We start from the raw sequence: 20,681 nt of genomic DNA on the forward strand, positions 1-20,681 counted from the left end.
GAAATCATCGTAAAAATCTGGTAGAACGCAGCGATCTGCGGGAAAATCAAGTAGAACAATGCAACTAAATATTCACTTAACTTAAATTACAAACAAAAGCTATATAGTTAACTAACACCAATGTATTGTATGACAAGTAACCAGGTTCCACAAGTGAACGGTGTGACAAGTGAACAGACTACGTTGTTCAATTGTAGTGTATTAAATACGGTTGCACGGACTCAAGAATACAAACATTAAACCAGAACATCTGATTTTAATTTATAAATAGAAAATGATCGTTATGTCACTAAAACAGCTTAAAATCTAAATAGAAACTTTTACAAATAAAGAAAACTTATCGGGTAAAATCATGCAAAGTACGAGTTAATTACCGAGACTGGAAATTGTATTTAACCTTGACAAACGTGTTGTTTGCTGTAGTTTCGAACGTATTAACACTTAATATTTATCAATAATAATTACTGACATTTTTTTAATGTTTTTAACTAAATATTTTACATCAATATGTTTGTTTTTAACTTATTGCTAAATACCGTATTTATCATAAAGTCGCAACTTCTTATTGCACCATCTGTTTACCTTGCAACAATTCCATCTCGGATTTCTTGTAGTAGACTATCGGTACGTGCACCGACTGTCCGAGGGGGTAAGGACAGGTGAAGCGGGGACCGTAGAACTGTGGTACAGTAGCGCAAACACGATTCAATGTGAGTCATTGCATAATACATTTATAATTAACTAGTTGAAATGCATTTAGAGTTACAACGTTGTCCTATTCAACGTGTCAATACTCAGGTGACCTCCATTAAAACTATTGTTCTTTTATTCCTTTTGTCTAACTAAAAAAGTAAGATATGTGCAACGATTTCATAGAATATTAATAATTATTTATTGGTTTATTTATACATGAAAACCTGCATAGACTCTTGAGTTTATTGAGTCAAGTCCAATATGCGCCCATCAACGAGTGAGATTTAAGATATTGGGATAAGTTGCTATAAAGTGATTTTTAATTTGTATACCAAGTTTTGTATTTGCAGGATAATGTCGATAATCTATTTTGTTACTGTTATCCATTTCGTTTCTGCAGAATATTTCGTTGTAGTTTATTAACCCTTTTACTTGAAATTTATCTAAAACTGAGAAGTAAACCTGGTCAGCCCATATTCATTTTTACATTAAATTTTATTGTTCATGAATCTGTTTCAGCAGCTCCTCAGTAACCTATGTAAAATGGTTTCATAACTGTAACCGTGAAGATGGCTGCTAAAAGAGCAACGTTTGTGGTGATTGGAGGAGGAATCGCTGGAGTAACGTGTGCTGAAACGGTTAGTAGGCTTGCTCAAAATTCATGTCACATTGCTTCTTATCATATCAGCAACATACCATTATGGCTGACTATTTTAGCTTGGATATCTTAGCCAGAGTTGTGATGACGTGGACATTGTTCTTGTCAGCGCCTCCACACTCATCAAAGCCGTTGTCAACCATCATAAGGTTAGTAAAGTGTTCGGGGCACTTTTAAGGTATGACTTGGTCTTGATTTGGGCAACAGTAACATTAAATTGGACTGGTTTAGTAGCACACACTTTTCATCTCGTCGTCACGGTATTCTTTTTCCTAGAATTTAATTATTTAGTTTGACCAAGTAATTTTATTCATTAATATTTTAATCTGTGTAGATTTTAAGAGAAATCTATACTAGGAAATATTCTGTAAACTAACAGGTTCTGACTTTTTTTGGGTTCTAAAGGACATTCCTTGTTGACCATTTTTTATTTCTAAAAATATTACATGGCAGTATATAGCTAGACTTGCATCAGAGTTCACATTCTAAATAATTGCTTTGTTGAAGTAGCATCTAAATTATTTAACATAACTTTAATAAATAAAACTTTAACACAACAAATTTAACAAATGTAGAATATAAGATGAATTTAATTCAAAATAGTTTGTAATTTTTCATTGAGTGTAAGTTAATTTTATTTGAAAATGTATCAAGAACTTTTTGCAATGAAACTTCTTAGGGCTTTTTTTCTAATAGATGTCCAGCTTGTGCGTAGGCTATTATCCATATAAACACAAAGGTTCGTCACTGACCTTAGATGTCACGGAGATGTAATAGCACTATACAGTTAAAACTGTTATGGTGTTTCGGAGGAGCGTAGTAAAATGATGAATAGATATTTGATTAGTTATCAGGTTTTAAACTGCACATCATCAGTTGATAAAGTGTAGAATTTACTATTTGATGTAATATGTAGTTGGTCTTTAAACAAAAAAATTTAAATCGCTATAATCAGTAATTATTGATAAAACTTTAATTTTGGTTTTGTCTATGAACAAAAAAATGCAACACAGGACTTGTTTGGGTCGCTGGCATTGCAAAAAAACTTGTCTCTTTATTTGCTCAAAAAATTTCTTAAGCGCCTTAATATTACATTTAAATGCATATAAAAGGTGAAAACATCAGACCATTCTAGAACATTGGTGAGATTCAACACTCTGAAGACTGGACCCGAATTAGTTAGGGAACATGTTTTCCCACTTGATCCTACGTCCGAGTAAACTCGGTTTCATAAATTTTGTTTCTAGTTTTTCCAACTCATGTAGGATTTTAAAATTTGGGTCGCTTTGTGTGTTAGACGTTTTTAGTATAATTCTGAAGTTTCAAGTTGATTAAACTGTTAGTTCTTGAGATATTGCCAAATTACTGAAGGCACTTCTAGCCGACTAAGAAATGACAAATGGTTGCCGACAGAACATTATTTTCTAATGATGTACTGCTTAAAATTCTTAGCAATAAAGGATCAAAAATACACATAACTAGAAAGCTTCTACTCCTTAGCAACAAGAGTTTTACACTAAAACTATAAAATTACTTTTTAATTCATAAAGAATGTATGCACTCTATCAGACTCGGTGTACATCAAATGTACACAGAGTAATATCGACAATCATATGATTTTTCAGTTCTAAAACATCACATTGTTGAAAAGTGGTGAAGTAAAAACCATTCGCTCTATTTAATTTCTGTTTATTTTGTTGAGTTCTACAAGCTTATAGGATCAAAATGATATTCAGTTCAGGAGTTGTGCTATCCAAAGTGTTTTCACAGTCTATTAAAAATTGTTAACACAGTCTCGGATCAGTTAAAGCGTTAAACTAGTAGGTGCTAGGCCAATAGGCTAAAAGTGCTCAAAATCAATTTTTTGTGGCAAGTTCTTGGACATGCATGAAAATTTGTGTCTAGTACCTTTGAGACCTGAACTGTTGAAAAATGCAGAGATACTGCGGCTAAAATCTTCACATGTACCTCCAAATGGCCCCCAAACATGACCCTCAAGTGCATTTTTTTCCATTTTTGCCAAAATTTCAACTTTTTGAGGCTCCTAAATCAATTTTAAGAACTATTTTCTCTGTTCTAATTAGTAAATATAATTGATAATTGTCTGATGATGGTATAAAACAATTTTTAGCCAATTGTGACAATGAATCATAGGGGGGATAGCTTTGGTAATGTACTGCATTACACACAACGCCCGTTGCTTGCAATTTTCACCCATGTCCATGACCTTGCCACAAATTTTTCCAAAAAGTGCTTTGGCCTAGCACCTATAGCCTGTAAGCATTAATCGGAAGGTCAAACAGAGGAGTTATGCTATTTTTATGAAGTAACAAGCTTTTCATTTTATGATATATGCCATAACTCAATTTAGATTTGCCTCCCTCGGACTGTTCTTCTATGTAACTGCTGCAACCTATGCACAATTACGTAACAACAATCAACATCTTTTTTATTACTAGATCAGCTAGAAATAAAAGGCTCCAGCTAATATGCTTGCTATATAGATATGGTTCTTAAAAAGTAATCATTAATTTATTAGTTGTAAGCTTAGCTAATTTTTTAAGGTAGTTGTTAGTTTTGCTAGAGTTTTGTAAAGTTTTAGAACTACTGTAATAGCGTCTGTTAAAACTGAAGTTATGATTACTGCAGCAAAACACAATGGATCTGAATTATTTTATATTACCAAACTATAAAAATATGGTTCTGTTAGATGAAATCTGCTTTTTTACCGTTATTCGCAGTTCATGCTATTTAGTAATTGCCGTCACACAAGTTTTCCTAGCACATGGTGGAGTCAAAGTGTGTAACACATTGTAAATAATGCAAAAATAAAAATTAATTTCACTCTGTGACCATTTCTTCCGAGTAAAGCAAAGTTATTTGTCCCATGATCCTGTGCTTGAACTGTTGAAGTTTTATTTGGCTATTTTTATTCATATGATATTATATTAATTATACAATATTGATCTTGCTTGTTGATTGATTCTTTGAGTTGTCTCTCCCTTTATTGAATAGTTTGGCCAGACGCTGGAGTCAATGGACGTTGCTGAAAAGGCAGCCGATATACTGACACGCAGGTTTCCCAACATCACTGTCAAGCATGGCAAGGTCAAACGGATCAATGCTGATGAGAAGGTGGGAAGCAACTAGTTCATGTAGCTATGGACTACCTAAATACCTAAGATGGATTTAAATATCGTAGATATACATGTATATTGTAGCAAAGTTTAACCTTGAATAACTGTTTGGATTGATGCAGCGCGGAGCTTGAGTAGGGCGGCTTCTTGTTGACCATTTTAAAATTATGAACATTTATAGTTTGTAGTTTAATTAAATTAACTGGTGTGCTTTCCTACTTAGAGACATGATAAAATACAGCAGTAATCCAAATGGTGCTTATTTAAAAAAAAACAATGCATTGTCAATATGAGTTTAGAGTGCCTCTCAGATCTAGGCCAGGGATGGCCAAATGATTCTGACTGTGAACCGTTACAGCCGAATATGACGCACTAAAGACCCACAAGCTGTAGGTGTGCATTTTTCTTTTTTACCATACATAAACATGCAATTATTTGTGTACATCTTAAAATTAGGAGTCAAATACGATTAAAAAACTTTTTTGTATCCATAATTTGACTAAAAATCAGTGAATTAATGTGATGTAACAAGTATGTCTGATATCAGTGAGAAAATGATGAGCGGGCTTTGACTTTTCAATATTATCAAAACACGGTTTCCTGCTACTTACAGCGGACTCCTAAAGTTCATGAAGATGGGTATTTGTGAGTTGTGTTCTATGATATTCTTTCAAAAAATTCATTGCCGAAAACAATGAATTTACAAAAGTTTTAAGAAAAGTTTACAAACATCTTTTTAAACCAAATATTGTTAAAAATACTTAAAAAATCTTCGTTGACAGCCAACTTCCACAAAACAAAACCACAAGGATCCACAAAACAAACTAAAAGAATTCGGATCTAGATCCGCGATTTGGCCATAGCTGGTCTAGGCAATGGTATTAAGTATCAACTATGGTTTTAGTATCAAGCATGGGAACACAACCGGGCAATGCATATTGGTTTTTTACAATATACAATGTTTCGATTATGGCTGTGATCAGCTTCAAAAGCTATTCAGCTATATTCTAACATGTCTACGAGTAGTAAAGCAAGACAGGTTAGTTTTTCAGCTGTAAACATTAAATATTTTTAATTTTAAAATGCTCAGAAGTTCCGTGCTGTATCAATCCAAATATTTATTCTCGAATTATTCCTGATATACTGGGCAGCATTGCAGTAACTTTGAATAATAAGCTGATTAAAAACTGAAATATAAATCATTCTGTTTGCAAACACTAAAAGTTACACATTCAGAAAAGTATCTTCTTTTAAATTTTCCTTTGAATATGCTTAAAACGGTTTTATGTAGTTGATTATCTATTTGTAATCTATTCACCGATAAACTGTTTGAGGAGAGAATATATGTCTATGCTAATAATTTTATTGGAAGTCTATGATATACCCTAGTTATTTCTATGGAGCTGTGGTGAATCTCATGCTAAGCATGAGGTTTTGTTTTTCAAGTAATAGAAATTAGTTGGAGCGATTGTAATGTGTGAATAAGCAGTTATTTTCGCTCTGGGTTGCACATCGAAACTATTGTTTGTTGTATCAAATATTCTTATTGGAACACACTGTAATTCATTCAATTTGTCCCATAGACCTACAACAATTTCACAATAAATATTAAAATAAAAGTATTGTGTTAAATTTGTGAGAAAAACTAAATTGGTTACATAATAATCAGTAAAATGTTATCGTCGCTTTAAAAAGTGAATATATATATAAGCAGGCCGCAAGCAGGATAGAGGTAGTGGTATTGGTTGAGAAACTGGGCATAACTTCACAGACAAATTTATCTTATTTATTTTTGTTTAGTTGTATTTAAAATACATTCTATTTGTAAAAACATTTTATTTCTATTTGTAAAAACATTTTATTTCTATTTGTAAAAATATTTTATTTGGGATGCAGATACACAGCATAACTTACTCGTATGTAGACTGTGTGAGCATTAAGTTAGTGCCTACATTTTATATTGTAAAATTTTTTACATCAATTTTAAATTTCTATCTATCACTTTAATTTACTTGCAAAATTGTGAGACTTTCAGGAAGTTTGGAACTTCAGATGTAATATATTAGAAATTGTTATGGGCTGGAGCCGAGTGTTTGCTTCAAGTTAGCATCAGCAGTATTCAGCATATTCAGGAGTGGGTGGAAGTGCTCGTTTATTGTATTATAAAGTATTTTATATACCGTAAGCATGAATGGACACAATATATATTATGTGTAGCATGTCAAAACGATTTGTTAACTGGTAAGACAGTCTGTGCTATTTGGGGTATCAGTTATCAAAGGGTGATGTTGGTGATAATCATATTTGGGGAATCAGTTATAAAAGTGTGATGTTGATGATAATCATTTTTATGCCCTCATTCACATTCTATAAATGAATATGAAATACTTTTTATACCTGCCTGCTGTGTTGTTATTTTTTTACTAACTGTATTTTGTACTACCTACAATTGTAGACTGTGGTGCTGTCCAACGGCTCACTCCTTTCCTATGATAAACTTTGTATAGCTACCGGGGCTACTCCAAAGGTAGGTGGCAGGCAAGGCTGTTAGATATAGTTACATGTACCATGGCGCACTAGGTGTTTATGGAAGGTTGTATTAGCTGCTGTTGTGCCTCATAGTTGTGACAAGATTCTGTTTCATTCCCATACAGGTAAAGTGATCTTTTATATAATTGATATGAACACAAAGTTTTATAAGCGGTGTGACATGAGAATTTTATCAAATTAATAGGTCTTTGATAAAAAGGTTTGTTGAAACTGAAGTTGGATATTGTCTCCCCTTTTTGATGGATCATTCACTGCTGTTTATTACACATTTTCATAGTTGCTTACACAGGCGATATATATGTTTCTCAAAGTTTGACTATTAAAATAACTATAGCTATTAAAATCGTGGATTTCAGAATCCGTATCACCGAAGAATTGATCTAGGGACCTCCCGTTCACCAGTCCAACACCCTACCAATTTAGCCACACGAGCTCGATAAATTAGCAGGACGATATATGGGAGCAAATACTCCACCGCTTTAGGTCACGAGGCAAAACGATGTTTTAACGTCACGGAGAGGGGTAGCTCTTATTAGTAAACGTATTCAAGTTATCCATTGGCAGTGTGCCAGGCTAATAGCGAGTGACAGGCAATTCTCATTATTTCTCATTGTTCATAAGCTGATTTTTATTACGATTTTTATTTACGCCGGGTAGCACAGATAGTCCTTAATATAAGGATATATAGCAAAAACCCATTGGTTTTATTTTTAGAGTAGCTAGAATAAGATATTTTGCATGAGCTATTTCTGCAATTTTTAAAAAGTGTAGTAAAAGCAAACAACTTACTTCAGATATTACTGACTTTAATTTTTAAAAATTTCCCGCTATGGTGTTCAGAAAAAGAGGTCACAATATGGGGGCTGATTACCCCGAAATTGAATTTTTCTCATGAAAATTGTGACACCTGTCTATCAACAATTGATCTACATCGCATGAGGAAATTATTACTGATATAATTTAATTTAGACTGGAAAGTAATGTGTTTTGCAAGCGCATAGACTTTCTTCTGGCATCCCTATTATTATTAGATATTAGGAAAAATAATAATAAAATAATGCTTTGCTGTATAAAGTTATAGCTTACTGTAATTTAAATGGCTACACACAGTTAAACACGGCTCATTGTCAATGATATGACAAGTTGATGCGTTGCGACATACAGCCGTAAATAAAGTTACTTGCTATGAACTAAAATCCAGTCCCTGTTATTATACACATAGTCTTTGAGCTTCCCTTATAGTTAATATTAATTGGGAAACACACATTTACAGCATTCATTTGCTTTTCTACATAGCATAGTGCCCAATAATTCACTGCTCTGGTTTTCTCTCTGCAGAACGCTAAAGATAAGAACTCATGCTGTAGATTTTTGTTTGCGCTTCTAATAAAGCCCATTGCTTGAACCTAAGCTAAGGGCAATGTCAGGTCTTAGTCCCTTTTCGTTTGGCACACAGCTGTAAATCTTAGCAAGACTTAAAAGAAACGAGACTGTATGTGAATTGCTCAGTCTATCATTTTTTCTGTAATGAATAGAAGCTCTCGTACCTCTTACATTTTTTAGCTCGTTGGTGAATAAGTAAGCAGGATTACTCGAGCATTTAAAACATTTCATTTCTCTGCCAACTTGAGGACTCTGCTAACTTGATAGTTGAAATCATATAAGCTTTGTACAAACCTGATTTAGATATTCTTTGACATCTCTTCGTATGCTGACAGCTTCAAGCTTAACCAAAGTTATTAAAGCTATTAATTACTCTCTCTTTGTTTCAGAAGCCCAGCAGGCAGCGACTATTTCTAATTTTTGTGTACCATAATCTTCGTCTTGTGTAAAAGAGTGTTTTCTACACGAGATTTGTATAACCTGGACTGTGTTAAAAGATCAGAAAACATAATAGACAAGAGAAGTTACTATTGCTGTTTAGTGTGCTGGTGAGATGGTCAGCTTTTTCACTAAACCACCTTTTTGTGGAACTCATCAATACTGTCCGCAAAGTGTCTTCAGTGTCCAAAGCTTTCCATTTGTTTGTTCAAGCAGACTACACCAGATAGCATGACAAATCAAGGTTAACTACTAACTCCACTAGATAGCATGACAAATTAAGGTTAACTACTAACTACATCAGATAGCATGACAAATCAAGGTTAACTACTAACTCCACCAGATAGCATGACAAATCAAGATTAACTACTAACTCCACCAGATATCATGACAAATCAAGGTTAACTACTAACTACATCAGATAGCTTGAATTAAATTAACAAATTAAGGCTTTTTTATCTTTAACGGTTCAAAGTCTCTGTTGAAAGTTTTCAGTAAATTTATTGTGGATCAAGTTTTGTGGGTCTCACGTTGAAAATATCAGTTGTTTGTTAAAAGGTTAGCAGCAATAACTGCTCTTTTGGATATGGACAAAGTTCTATAGTCCAGCATAATGCCTTTCAATTTGTATGCATTTACAGTTATTTTCAAATCATAATTTTTTGAAAACACTCAACTTTTATTGTATATTTTCTCATTGTGACCAAACATTGTTTGGTTTGACAAAATTAACTCCTTTATTTTTATATTGCTCCATAATTATTTTTAGAAGTTGTCAATGCGTGGTGATGCCAACCTTGAGCTCTCCATCAGGGATACAGAAAGTGTTGCAGAATTTCAAGGTCGGCTCAAAACTGCAAAAAGAGTCGTGGTTGTTGGCAATGGTGGTATTGCTACTGAGCTTGTGTGAGTTTCTTATAATTCAGCATGTTGAGATTATCATAACGCTATTTTATTGTGGACTACGATAGTAACCTGAACAGTAGCTAGTAACCTGTTGACAATTACTATTGGCTAATTACTAACAAATTATATTTAAGAAAAGTGTTTGTTTCCATTTACTGCAGTTACGAGATCAAGTCGTGTGAGATGGTATGGTGTGTGAAACACAAGTCAATTTCTGCTGCCTTCTTTGATGGATCAGCGGCCCAGTTTTTTCTCCCTCATTTGCAAGACAGCAAAGCAGAAGGCAAGGAAAGTGTACATAAAAGATGGAAATATGGGAAAGAACCTGGTAGGTAGACTGTTATACCTGCTAACAAATTACTGATTTTTAATCCGACTAATATATGTGATGCAGTTTCAGAGAGGCGGGGGGGGGGGAGGGGGGAGGAGTGGTCAATTCGTTGGTCTTTGCTTGGCTAGTTTTGTCAAAACCATTGCTAAGATTATGAGATACACTTGGACAATCTGATTTACCAACCATTTTGCTGTTTGTGATTGTGTGTCCAAAAAAATTCAAAGAGTAAATAGATATAAATTAAATAATAAAATGGAGTAATTTAATAAAATGATAGAATGTGTAAACACATTCATTCAACTGAGATGACTGAAGCTGCAAGTGTTTTCATAGCTTGCTTTTCATCAGCATGTGATGCTTAATGACATAAACTGTATCTGATATTTCACTTGCATCAATTTTAGGAAAGGAAATCTACAGACACCGAGGCAATGCGTTAGGGCCTGATTGGGCTAACTCATTTCTCCTCTCTGGAGCTAAAGTGAGTTTCTTTTTGTTTTCGCTTTTATTTTTTTCGAAGCATTTTTCACCTAGTCAATAACGTATAAAAACTGCATCTTGCCTAATTATGCTAAAAAAACTTATTCCCTTGTGGTGTTTGAGAGGTAAGAAAAGAGTTTAAAAAGCTTGCCATGGAAGGTTTTTTGTGAATGAAGTGTTGAAAGTAGTTTTAATTACATGAAAAGTAGCCTCTTTGACCTCGATTAAAAGAATTTAAAGCCATTTATAACAACAATCAGGTTGTTCGTCTTAAACAACAAACTATAAAAAACCTGTCACCTACGTCTTTACAAAAAGTTTATTTTTGCTTGCATCATCACAGTTGTGTTTATTAGTATGTTTCACTGATGCTTCTACAAGTATAGACACCTAGCTACTGCTCTTTCTAGTTTTCCTCCTTTGGTTCCGTTCAGCCCTATAATCACTTTTTTTCAATTTCGCAATCTACTAAGCTAGATAATTCTTTATTGGCTACTAGTAAAATCATGACAGGATAAAAAGATCATGTGAACCAAACATTTACTGAAATGTATGTCATCAAAAACAGCCTGGCCACATTGCTGACTTTGATTTTAAGAGATAGTGGTCTAAGAATGTATGTTGTCTCATTGTCCGCACCCCTATCTTTGCAGGTAGGGGTGCGGGGGAGAAGTTGTATTGTTACATTATCATTACTTTGGATTCCAATTGATTGTTTGTGATTCTTCACTCACTTGAGCCAAGAAATTGTTCTTGTAATCTATCTAATCCTGTACATGTATTCCAGTTAATCCTATAATTTAGCTAGTCCTCTGATCTAGGTAGTCCTCTGATCTAGCTAGTCTTCTGATCTAGCGAGTCCTCTGATCTAGCTAGTCCTCTGATCTAGCTAGTCCTCTGATCTAGCTAGTCCTCTGATCTAGCTAGTCTTCTGATCTAGCGAATCCTCTGATCTAGCTAGTCCTCTGATCTAGCTAGTCCTCTGATCTAGCTAGTCCTCTGATCTAGCTAGTTCTCTGATCTAGCTAGTCCTCTGATCTAGCTAGTCCGCTGATCTAGCTAGTCTTCTGATCTAGGTAGACTTCTGATCTAGGTAGTCCTATGACCTAGCCAATCCTATGATCTACATGTAGCTGGTCTTATAATCTAAATTCTTCACTCACTTGAGCCAAGAAATCGCTAGTTCTTTTAATCTATCTAATCTTGTATTCCAGTTAATCCTATAATCTTATTAATCTAGTTAATCTTATAATCTAACTAGTGCATGCATGTACTTAAGCATTGTACTTCAGCGGAGTGCCCTGAACTTGCAGCATCAATACTGGCTACTTGTAATGTTTTATGTTAAGCTGTACTAATCACGTGGTAGTGTCTCTGTCTCTCTTTCTCTCTCTTTCTCTCTCTCTTTCTCTCTCTCTTTCTTTCTCTCTCTCTTTCTCTCTCTTTTTCTCTCTCTCTTTCTCTCTCTCTTTCTCTCTCTCTTTCTCTCTCTCCCTCTCTCTCTCTCTCTTTCTCTCTCTCTCTTTTTCTCTCTCTTTCTCTCTCTCTTTCTCTCTCTCTCTCTTTCTCTCTCTCTCTTTCTCTCTCTCTTTCTCTCTCTCTCTTTCTCTCTCTCTCTTTCTCTCTCTCTTTCTCGCTTTCTCTCTTTCTTTCTCGCTTTCTCTCTTTCTTTCTCGCTTTCTCTCTCTCTCTCTCTTTCTCTCTCTCTCTCTCTCTCTCTCTCTCGGTAACGATGAGTGCACTTTGGTATTACTTTAAATGCTTCTGATTGGCTGGTTCTTCCAGAATAAACTGTAATATTTGATGGGAGCATTTTGCAGCTCAGTAGATATAATGAACAACGTTGGAACAAATTTAATTACTGAGATGTCAACAATGTCAGAAGTTTAAGTTAATATACTGTTCATGGTATGATTTGAACATGTTATTGAAAATAGCCTGTTGTCTCGTTGTGTGTGTTCTGAAATCTAGGTTGTTTTTCATCAAATCACGTGCTTGCTAATGAACTGTATTTATAATTCTCAACAATTCATGTTGAGACAACTTCTACAACCTGCTTTATATCTTAATCAGAATGAATGTCCCATCAAGAAAGTGAAGGTCGAGTATGAAGTGGAGGCTCAGAAAATAATGACACATCAAACCTTTCTAGAGTCTGGATCAGCTGAGGCTACAAGCTCTACAAATGCATGGCCTGTCTACATAGAGCTAACCAATGGCTGTGTCTACGGATCAGATGTAGTTGTCAATGCTACCGGAGTTGTGCCATCCTGTGATATTCTTTTCGCTGGGAAACTCGAGGTAGAGGTCTCTGTGTGTCAAATGAGCATTATAGTAGTAATCTTACTAACACTAGCAGGGATTACAATTGCTGTTGTTGTTATAGTCCTTATATTGGCCATAAATGCTATCAATATACACCAGACTTCATGATGCAGTAGTACCTTTACCTCACTGTTCAACAATCTGAAACCCAATTTTGTATTCACAAGCAGGTTCTCTGATACTACACAGTATTAACAACTTTCCATATACTGTGGAAGTACTTGGAACAAAACAATTCTTTTTTAATTAAATAACCTTTTGAAGATGCAAGCTTGTAGAATTCAATGAAAAAACAGAAATCAAATCGATTAAATAATTTTTTTTTCATTCTTTCAAAGATGTGATGTTTTAAAACTGAATAACCAGGACGGAAAGTATTTTAACTGAAGAAACGTACACCAAGTCTGATAGAGTGTGTATATTTATTATGTACACCAAGTCTGATAGAGTGTGTATATTTATTATGTACACCAAGTCTGATAGAGTGTGTATATTTATTATGTACACCAAGTCTGATAGAGTGTGTATATTTATTATGTACACCAAGTCTGATAGAGTGTGTATATTTATTATGTACACCAAGTCTGATAGAGTGTGTATATTTATTATGTACACCAAGTCTGATAGAGTGTGTATATTTATTATGTACACCAAGTCTGATAGAGTGTGTATATTTATTATGAATAGAAAAACAAATAGTTTTAATGCTCTTGGTGCTGGGGACAAGAACCTTTGTAGCTTTGTTTATTTTTGAACTTTCATTACTAAGAATTTCAATCAGTGTGTCATTAGAAACAAATTTTTTGTCGGCTGCCATTTTTCATTTCTTGGTTGATTAGGACATTGGAAATACCCCCGGTATTTTTGGTGATATCTCAAGAATTAATCATCTAGTCTGCTTGAAACATTGGAGCTATACTGAAAACTTACTACTTATAAAGTGACCAAAATATAGCTTCAATCGGAAAGAAAACAGTAAAACTACATAGCCAAGCCTACTTGGGGTGGGAACAAGTCGGAAAACAACTCCCAGAATGATCTTGGGCCTAGGCTTCAGAGTGTTAACAGAGTGCAGGCCTTTCAGTATATATCATGACACATGGCTCATTACAGTCTGCGCTATAATGTGTGAGCTTATTTCGTTCTGCATTTATTACAGGTGTTAGATTGTTCTGAAGACGGTGGCTTGTTCATAGACACAGAGATGAGAACCAATATACCAGATGTCTATGCTGCTGGAGATATCGTCGATACAAGTCTTTGGCAGCAGTCCTCTCAATGGTTTCAGGTAACCATGTTCATTATTGCGTGTTGCTGATGCCTGTATCAAATGCTGGAAGACTTAAATGAGTACAACATCTAGTGTGGTTATTCTAAATTCTCTTTTCCATGATTGGTTGTTTTAAAACTCTGAACATAGCTGCAGAAGAGTCAGTCATCTAGCCAACCCAAGAAAGGCACTAGGCTGTTGTGAAATAAATACGAATGCTTGGTGAACTGTTGATACATTCATGTCTAGAGATGGTACAAAACATTTGATACAGGTTGTTGCTTTTTGTACACAGTGGGCAAACTCGATATCTGTTCGTCAAACTCAGGTCGCTTTATTGGCAATATATTGTGAGCAGTCTCGGGTTCCATGAGAGATCGTCAGGTGAGCCGATAAAGCACAGAGAACAGCTATCGGCACACCTATTCTAAAATCCAAAAAGGTGGCTGATTAGCATGGCGTTTAGTGTGTTGGTCTACCATGTTGAAAGTCACCAGTTCGAATCTTAAAAGATGCAATCTTTTTTCCAACCTCCAACTGTGGCATTAAATATTGAGCCACGACTATTATTATAGAAGGTTTTGTCGTAAATATAGAAATTGTTTCCACTGTCATTTCATTTAATGTTAAGCAAAGAGCAGATAACTCTATATTGCATTCTAGTACTTATTGCTGTTTACCACACATTTGTCCAAACTGTATTTCTATACCACGTAGATGCGGTTGTGGACCCAAGCTAAGCAGATGGGCTGCTATGCTGCCAAGTGTATGTTTAATCACCTGGCTGACTGTTCTGTGCCGATGGACTTCTGCTTTGAGATCTTCAGTCATGTGACGAAGTTCTTTGGTTTCAAGGTCAGTTTGATGGTTTCAAGGTCACAATTTCACTTCTGTGGCTGTGGCAACCATAACTATGTGTTGTTGTCTAGCAATCGATTCAAGTCAACTCTGAATTGTTACCAATATTTATAAAGTACAGTGGAATCTCAGTTCTCGAACATAATCCATTCCAGAAGGTTGTTCGAAAACCGAGTTGTTCGAGATCTGAAACAATTTTTCCATTATAATTAATGTATGTAAATTTTAATTTGTTCCAAATTGAGAAAACAACTTCGGTAAATTATTTTCTAACATTTTACACCATAAACTGTACTGTATACTGCATACTATAAATAAAAACGGGTAGATATAAATCGTGTTTAATTTTAATAAAAGGTTTTCTATCTATGATGATGAAAAAGGAAAACAAAAAGTAAACATTTCGTATGCTTAGCTCTTAAAACATCGAAAACATGAAAGGTTAAGATACAATACCAAATACCAATACCAAAAATTGCAGAATTTGATAATGAAACAGCAGAAAATGCAACAGAACAGTTACATCAGAAATTATGTAAAAAAGAAATTATAAACAGCAATGGCAAGTTTACTTCATATTTTTTAATGAGAATCCTCCTCCATAACAATTTAGGGTAACTCTACTGGAGGAGTTGTCTCCCTAGCAAATCTCTTCGGTAGAAAAGACATCATCCCAGATGGTTCCTTCCTCCATGTGAAGAATTTATGAAGCGTAACTTGCTTCTCCCGAATGTTTCTGCAGCTGTTCCAAATGTTTATTTCCAATGCGCATGTTCTGGTTAGGTCGAGAACCGAATTTATGTTCGAGATCCGAGACAAACGAATCTCAAATTCTTTGGTCGAAAACCGAGTTGGCCGAGAACTGAAGCGTTCGAGAACCAAGTTTCCGCTGTAAGTAGTTACCGAGTTATGACCTGCGCGATATGCGTCCACTTGTACTTACGGAGTGTCGCGGAAGCAAGTATCTTTAAATCATAGTTTACTGTACATGCTTATCATCCCCAAGAAGAAGTTTGCTTCAGGTAGCAATGAAGCAATAAAGTAAAGAAAACACTGTTAATAGAAATGAGGCTCAACATTTCATACATAAAACTGTATAACACCGGCCTCATTAAAATAGAATTAGATTAAAATATAATCTATAGCTTGTGATAGCTGTGAACAACTGTTCGCTTTTGAGCTTTTAAGAGCTTGTAATCACATTTCCACATATTTTAAACCTGCAACACAGCAGAGTAAGACATGGTGAACCTTTTGATACCAAATAACTGTATAATGTAATTTTGTTTCAAGTCAACCTTTAACCCTTTCACTGCCAGCCATGTACAAATTTGGGTATCTGCCAAGCGCCAGCCATTTTACCGAAAATTGCCGACATTGCTTCATGATATGTAAACAGTATTTTTTTCCAATTTCAATCTTTATCTAGAACAATTTTGTTACATATTTTAATTTGCCAACATTTTAACCAACAATGCTATGCAAAAATTCATTGGATCTATACTTTGTGCGATGATAAAGCTGTGTGAAGCTATGATCGATGCGAAGCTAAAACGATCCTCCATAATGTTCCTTACTCGTAAAAATTATTACTTTCACCACTATCGGAGACAGTGCTGCTGCTTTAATTATCTGTATAATCACGAAAATCTGAATCTGAATTGGCTATATTGTCATCAACACAACTGATTACCTGTTTTCTGACTCGCTTGCTGTAATTATTGAACTCACACAAAAAAATGTTCGTTATCAAATTAGAAATTCTCAAACAAAAGTTTAAAACTGCTTCGTTATTTTAAGCTAATTTTATAGACAAATCTTCGGACAACACTGTCAATTTCATAAAAGTCTTAAAGACCGTGGGTTATGCTGTCAACGAATAATAAAATTAGGTAACTACGCAATTGCGGGGAAAGTCGCAATAATGCGTCTACGGCAGTCGTCCCACGAAAACGCATTTATGCGTCTGCGGCAGTGAAAGTGTTAAAAAATTTATGATTTGAGGTGAGCCTCTTGGTCTGAAATATTTGTTAATAGTAAAATATCAAGATGACTCGAGCAGTTCTGGTTTTTCAAATCTCAATCGCCAAACATTCATCGTGTATTAGTTCGCTGAACTATTCAGCTAGTTGTTATTGCCACTAGTATATAATAGCGACCACAGTCACCGATAGCGCACTAAGACTGCCCTAGTAGTCTTAGTGTGCCGAGAGCGATCATCAGGCTTGCTGATGAAACACAGAGAATAAATATTCGCGCAACTATTCAGAAATGCTGGATAGTAGACGAGGTTTAGAGTGTCGGGCTGCTATGCTGATTGCTGCGAGTTTGAATCCTGTACGTAGGGATCTTTTATCCTAACCTCTGAACCTGGCTTTGGACAGACAGATGGACACAGCTCTTATCATAGTAAAGATTAGTCGAATGTTCGATGTTGCATGGGCATTAAAAACAGCTTATAAACAGTGGCAGGCAATGTAGTAACCATTGGCTAATTTGAGTGAGCTAGTAACCATATTAAACTAAACTAACCAATAAGAGCCACAAGCAACCATTATAGACCAATAAGAGAGCAAGCTTTAGCGACGTTGCGCGTAACGCAAAGTCGCTGTGCATATAACCCAGATAACAACTCATATCGCCCAATGACTCCATCGCATCTCATGTAGCTTAATAGGTTAGCTTATTGCCTGGTGAACAAGAGGTTCCGAGATCAAATCTTGTGTGATATGGATTTTCATTCCACGGTTTTCATCATTCTATTGGAACAGACAAATGATAAACTTTGAGATTTATATATACAGTGAAACTCGGATAAATCGCCCTCGGATATAGCGAACACACGGTTAACTCGAATGGATTTGCTTGGTCCGTTCCCACGCAATGATAAATGGCTTTAGATAACTCGACCGAAACTTCGTTAACTCGAACAGTTTTTTGCCAAACAACTACCGAGACGGTTGTTACTATCGCTTTAGAATATCACTTTATTCCAAGCCATAGAGATAAACATCGACTTTTAGTATTTCTTAGGCCTCGTTATTACCAACATCGGCAAATATTTTCATTAACGACTTTTCTAAAGGTTTGCAAAAATCAAATTTTACCAAACATCCGCTTAGCGTTAAGCCCTCCGAAAGCAAGAAATGCGAGGTAAAATTTGGATAACTTTAAAGTAATATCGGCAAAATTGATAATGGGTTTTTAATAGTAAAGCAGTTTTTTAATAACTAACTTACTGCAAAATTGATCTTGGTTAAAACGCTCGGTAAAAAAATACGTATGTATTTTTTCTGAGCGTTTTAACCGCGATCAAGTTTTGCCAATTTTAATCTGAGAATGTCCTGGCAGTCACATCACCTAAAGCAACAAACAAATCTCAAGTGATAAAAAAATATCTGTACTTTCTGATTACAAATATTTAAAACTTCACACGAGAAACCCTTTAACTTGCAACAAGCAATCTATGCTTTTGATTGATATATAGTTTGTATATGTACATTTATCTACTGATAAATACGTGCACTTATGACTGTCCTGATAACTTGAACGCTCTAATAACTCGAACACTTTTGCTCGGTCCCTTGAAGTTTGAGTTATCCGTGTTTCACTGTACATGTATATAGATTAACTTAACTGGAGCTGTCTGCCTTTCAATGTTTTTGTCTGGTTTCTTTAGGTGGTACTGCTAGGCCTCTACAATGCGCAGGGTATGGATCCTGATGATTATGTTGTGCACCTACGTTGTACTAAAGGTAGGTCACTATACTAGCGCTGGTTGTATTTTTCTTCAACAGTAGTTACCTCCTTTAGCTCAAATTTGTGTTGTAAAGTTAGCTCACAGATTTGGAGATGAGGGTAAGCTTCTGGTATTAGATTTTCAACACCCAACTCACCTGCTTTATCAGATATATTTATAAGAAATAACCTGTAGACCTTTCTCCTGCAGCCTGTTGTTGGCTACTGCACTTGATTATTTTGCTACAATTGGCTATAACCCAGCGCAGTTTCGTGTTTTAATCGACTCACAGGCTCAACGTATTTTGTATAACATAAAAAATAGACATAACCCCCAATTTATCATGGCACTTTGCTTTGTAGTATTAAAGTTTGATAATTCGAGAGGAGGGGTGTGGCTGAACGGTCGGGTTACAGAGGATATGTGGTGTTAATTTTTGTTGTTCACCTCGAATCTTCAACTAGCAGATTTTTTTAACTTTCTAGTTGAGAATTACAGCAGATGTGAAGTGTGCCTTGAACACAGGATAGAATTGTATGCTGGTCTTTGTTGTTGTGTATGCCTCATTCATATGAAGCGTTTACTCTGGTTTCAACTCCAGAATATGTTCAAATATTTTTATAATTTTTTATATTCTAAATTGAATTATTGCATTCAGCTTGTTTGCCAATTGCAGGTGAAGAGTATGTCAAGGTGGTCATGGAGAACGGTCGAATGGTAGGGGCAGTACTGATAGGGGACACCGACCTAGAAGAGACATTTGAGAATCTCATTTTGAACAGATTAGATATTTCTCATATTGAAAACTCTCTGCTGGACTCAGACATTGACATTGAAGATTATTTCGACTGAGGTAGGCGTCATGTTAGTCTGCAAATTTAATAAATCTGTCTACGATTGCACTTATCACCCCTTCCCAAGTAACAGGGTAAACTTCTCCTTGCTCAGTTAACAATTATATTCAAGTTATTAGATGTGACTTTTGTTTATAATCGTGCCAGTTGGTGAGATATATTGACAACATTACTTGCTATTCGGTGTAGATGCACTATAATGAGTCAAAGCTTTAATATACAAACAAGTAAGAGATCATGTTCAATGTTCAGTATTATATCAACCATCATACCAGTTACACCACAGCAGTGCCAGTTCATATTGTAGTTTTCACACAGTGAAAGGTAGTGAATACCATAAATATATATCACCTCTTTAGTTTGTATCACCTTGGTTTCTATAAATATATAAATATATATCTCTTCTTGCCTGCACTGATTGGCTGCTGATGTAAGAGATTTTGTTATATCCAGATGAGTGTGTTGTCTGAGTATGCTTGACATGAGTTTTAGATTGAAATTTTGTTAAAATAAAATTTATGGATGTTCTCTACATAAAACATCACTATACAAAAATTGGGGAACTCCGTGGCCTGCTCATTGGTTGATTTTTTGAAATTTAAATAGTAATTTGGTGAGCAGACTTCAAGTATACTAGTTGCTTCTATTATCTTGGAAATTAAGAATTGCTTTCTCTTTTAACCAATATTAAAAAAGAGCAGACAACTCTTTCTATCACATCCTGTAATTTATTGTTTGCTTAACTTATGTGTGCGCTTGCTTAAATCCATGTTTTAAAAATCACTCAGTGAACAGAGCCTATTGCAAAAGAAACGTTATCAAGGTCAAACCTCTTTAACACGTCTTGTTTTAATTAAATTGTGTAAGTCAGGTTCAATAATTAATTTAAACTGCAGAGAAGTTCTGTTGTTTCTAATGCTAAAGATATTTTTGTTATGTTGATTATTTCTATTGTCTTTTTTTACTCCTTCTGTACTGCCTATACTTTTTTGATGATATGAATATAATTCTTTTGTTTATCAACGAAACAGAAGGTAAATCTGGGCCATGTATTTA

General features: G+C 35.0%; 1 protein-coding gene across 4 annotated transcripts; it reads left to right on the plus strand.

Moving 5' to 3' along the window:
• The first annotated feature begins 618 nt into the window (after positions 1 to 618).
• Positions 619 to 19,983, plus strand: LOC137403613 (pyridine nucleotide-disulfide oxidoreductase domain-containing protein 1-like). 4 transcript variants are annotated; one of them, XM_068089585.1, is made up of 13 exons: positions 619 to 684; positions 1,213 to 1,331; positions 1,411 to 1,500; positions 4,367 to 4,486; positions 6,944 to 7,015; positions 9,629 to 9,765; positions 9,927 to 10,093; positions 10,504 to 10,580; positions 12,653 to 12,880; positions 14,064 to 14,192; positions 14,892 to 15,029; positions 18,712 to 18,787; positions 19,448 to 19,983. In XM_068089585.1, the coding sequence occupies exons 2-13, from the start codon at positions 1,263 to 1,265 to the stop codon at positions 19,621 to 19,623; spliced, it is 1,479 nt and encodes a 492-aa protein (XP_067945686.1). In that variant the 5' UTR covers positions 619 to 684; positions 1,213 to 1,262; the 3' UTR covers positions 19,624 to 19,983. The 4 variants fall into 4 exon arrangements, with proteins under 4 accessions (XP_067945686.1, XP_067945688.1, XP_067945690.1 ...); XM_068089587.1 differs by having other exon boundaries at positions 659 to 798; positions 1,216 to 1,331; XM_068089589.1 differs by having other exon boundaries at positions 664 to 684; positions 1,216 to 1,331.
• The last annotated feature ends 698 nt before the right edge of the window (positions 19,984 to 20,681 follow it).

This window comes from Watersipora subatra, chromosome 9, assembly GCF_963576615.1.
Source record: "Watersipora subatra chromosome 9, tzWatSuba1.1, whole genome shotgun sequence".
NCBI classification, from domain to species: domain Eukaryota; kingdom Metazoa; phylum Bryozoa; class Gymnolaemata; order Cheilostomatida; family Watersiporidae; genus Watersipora; species Watersipora subatra.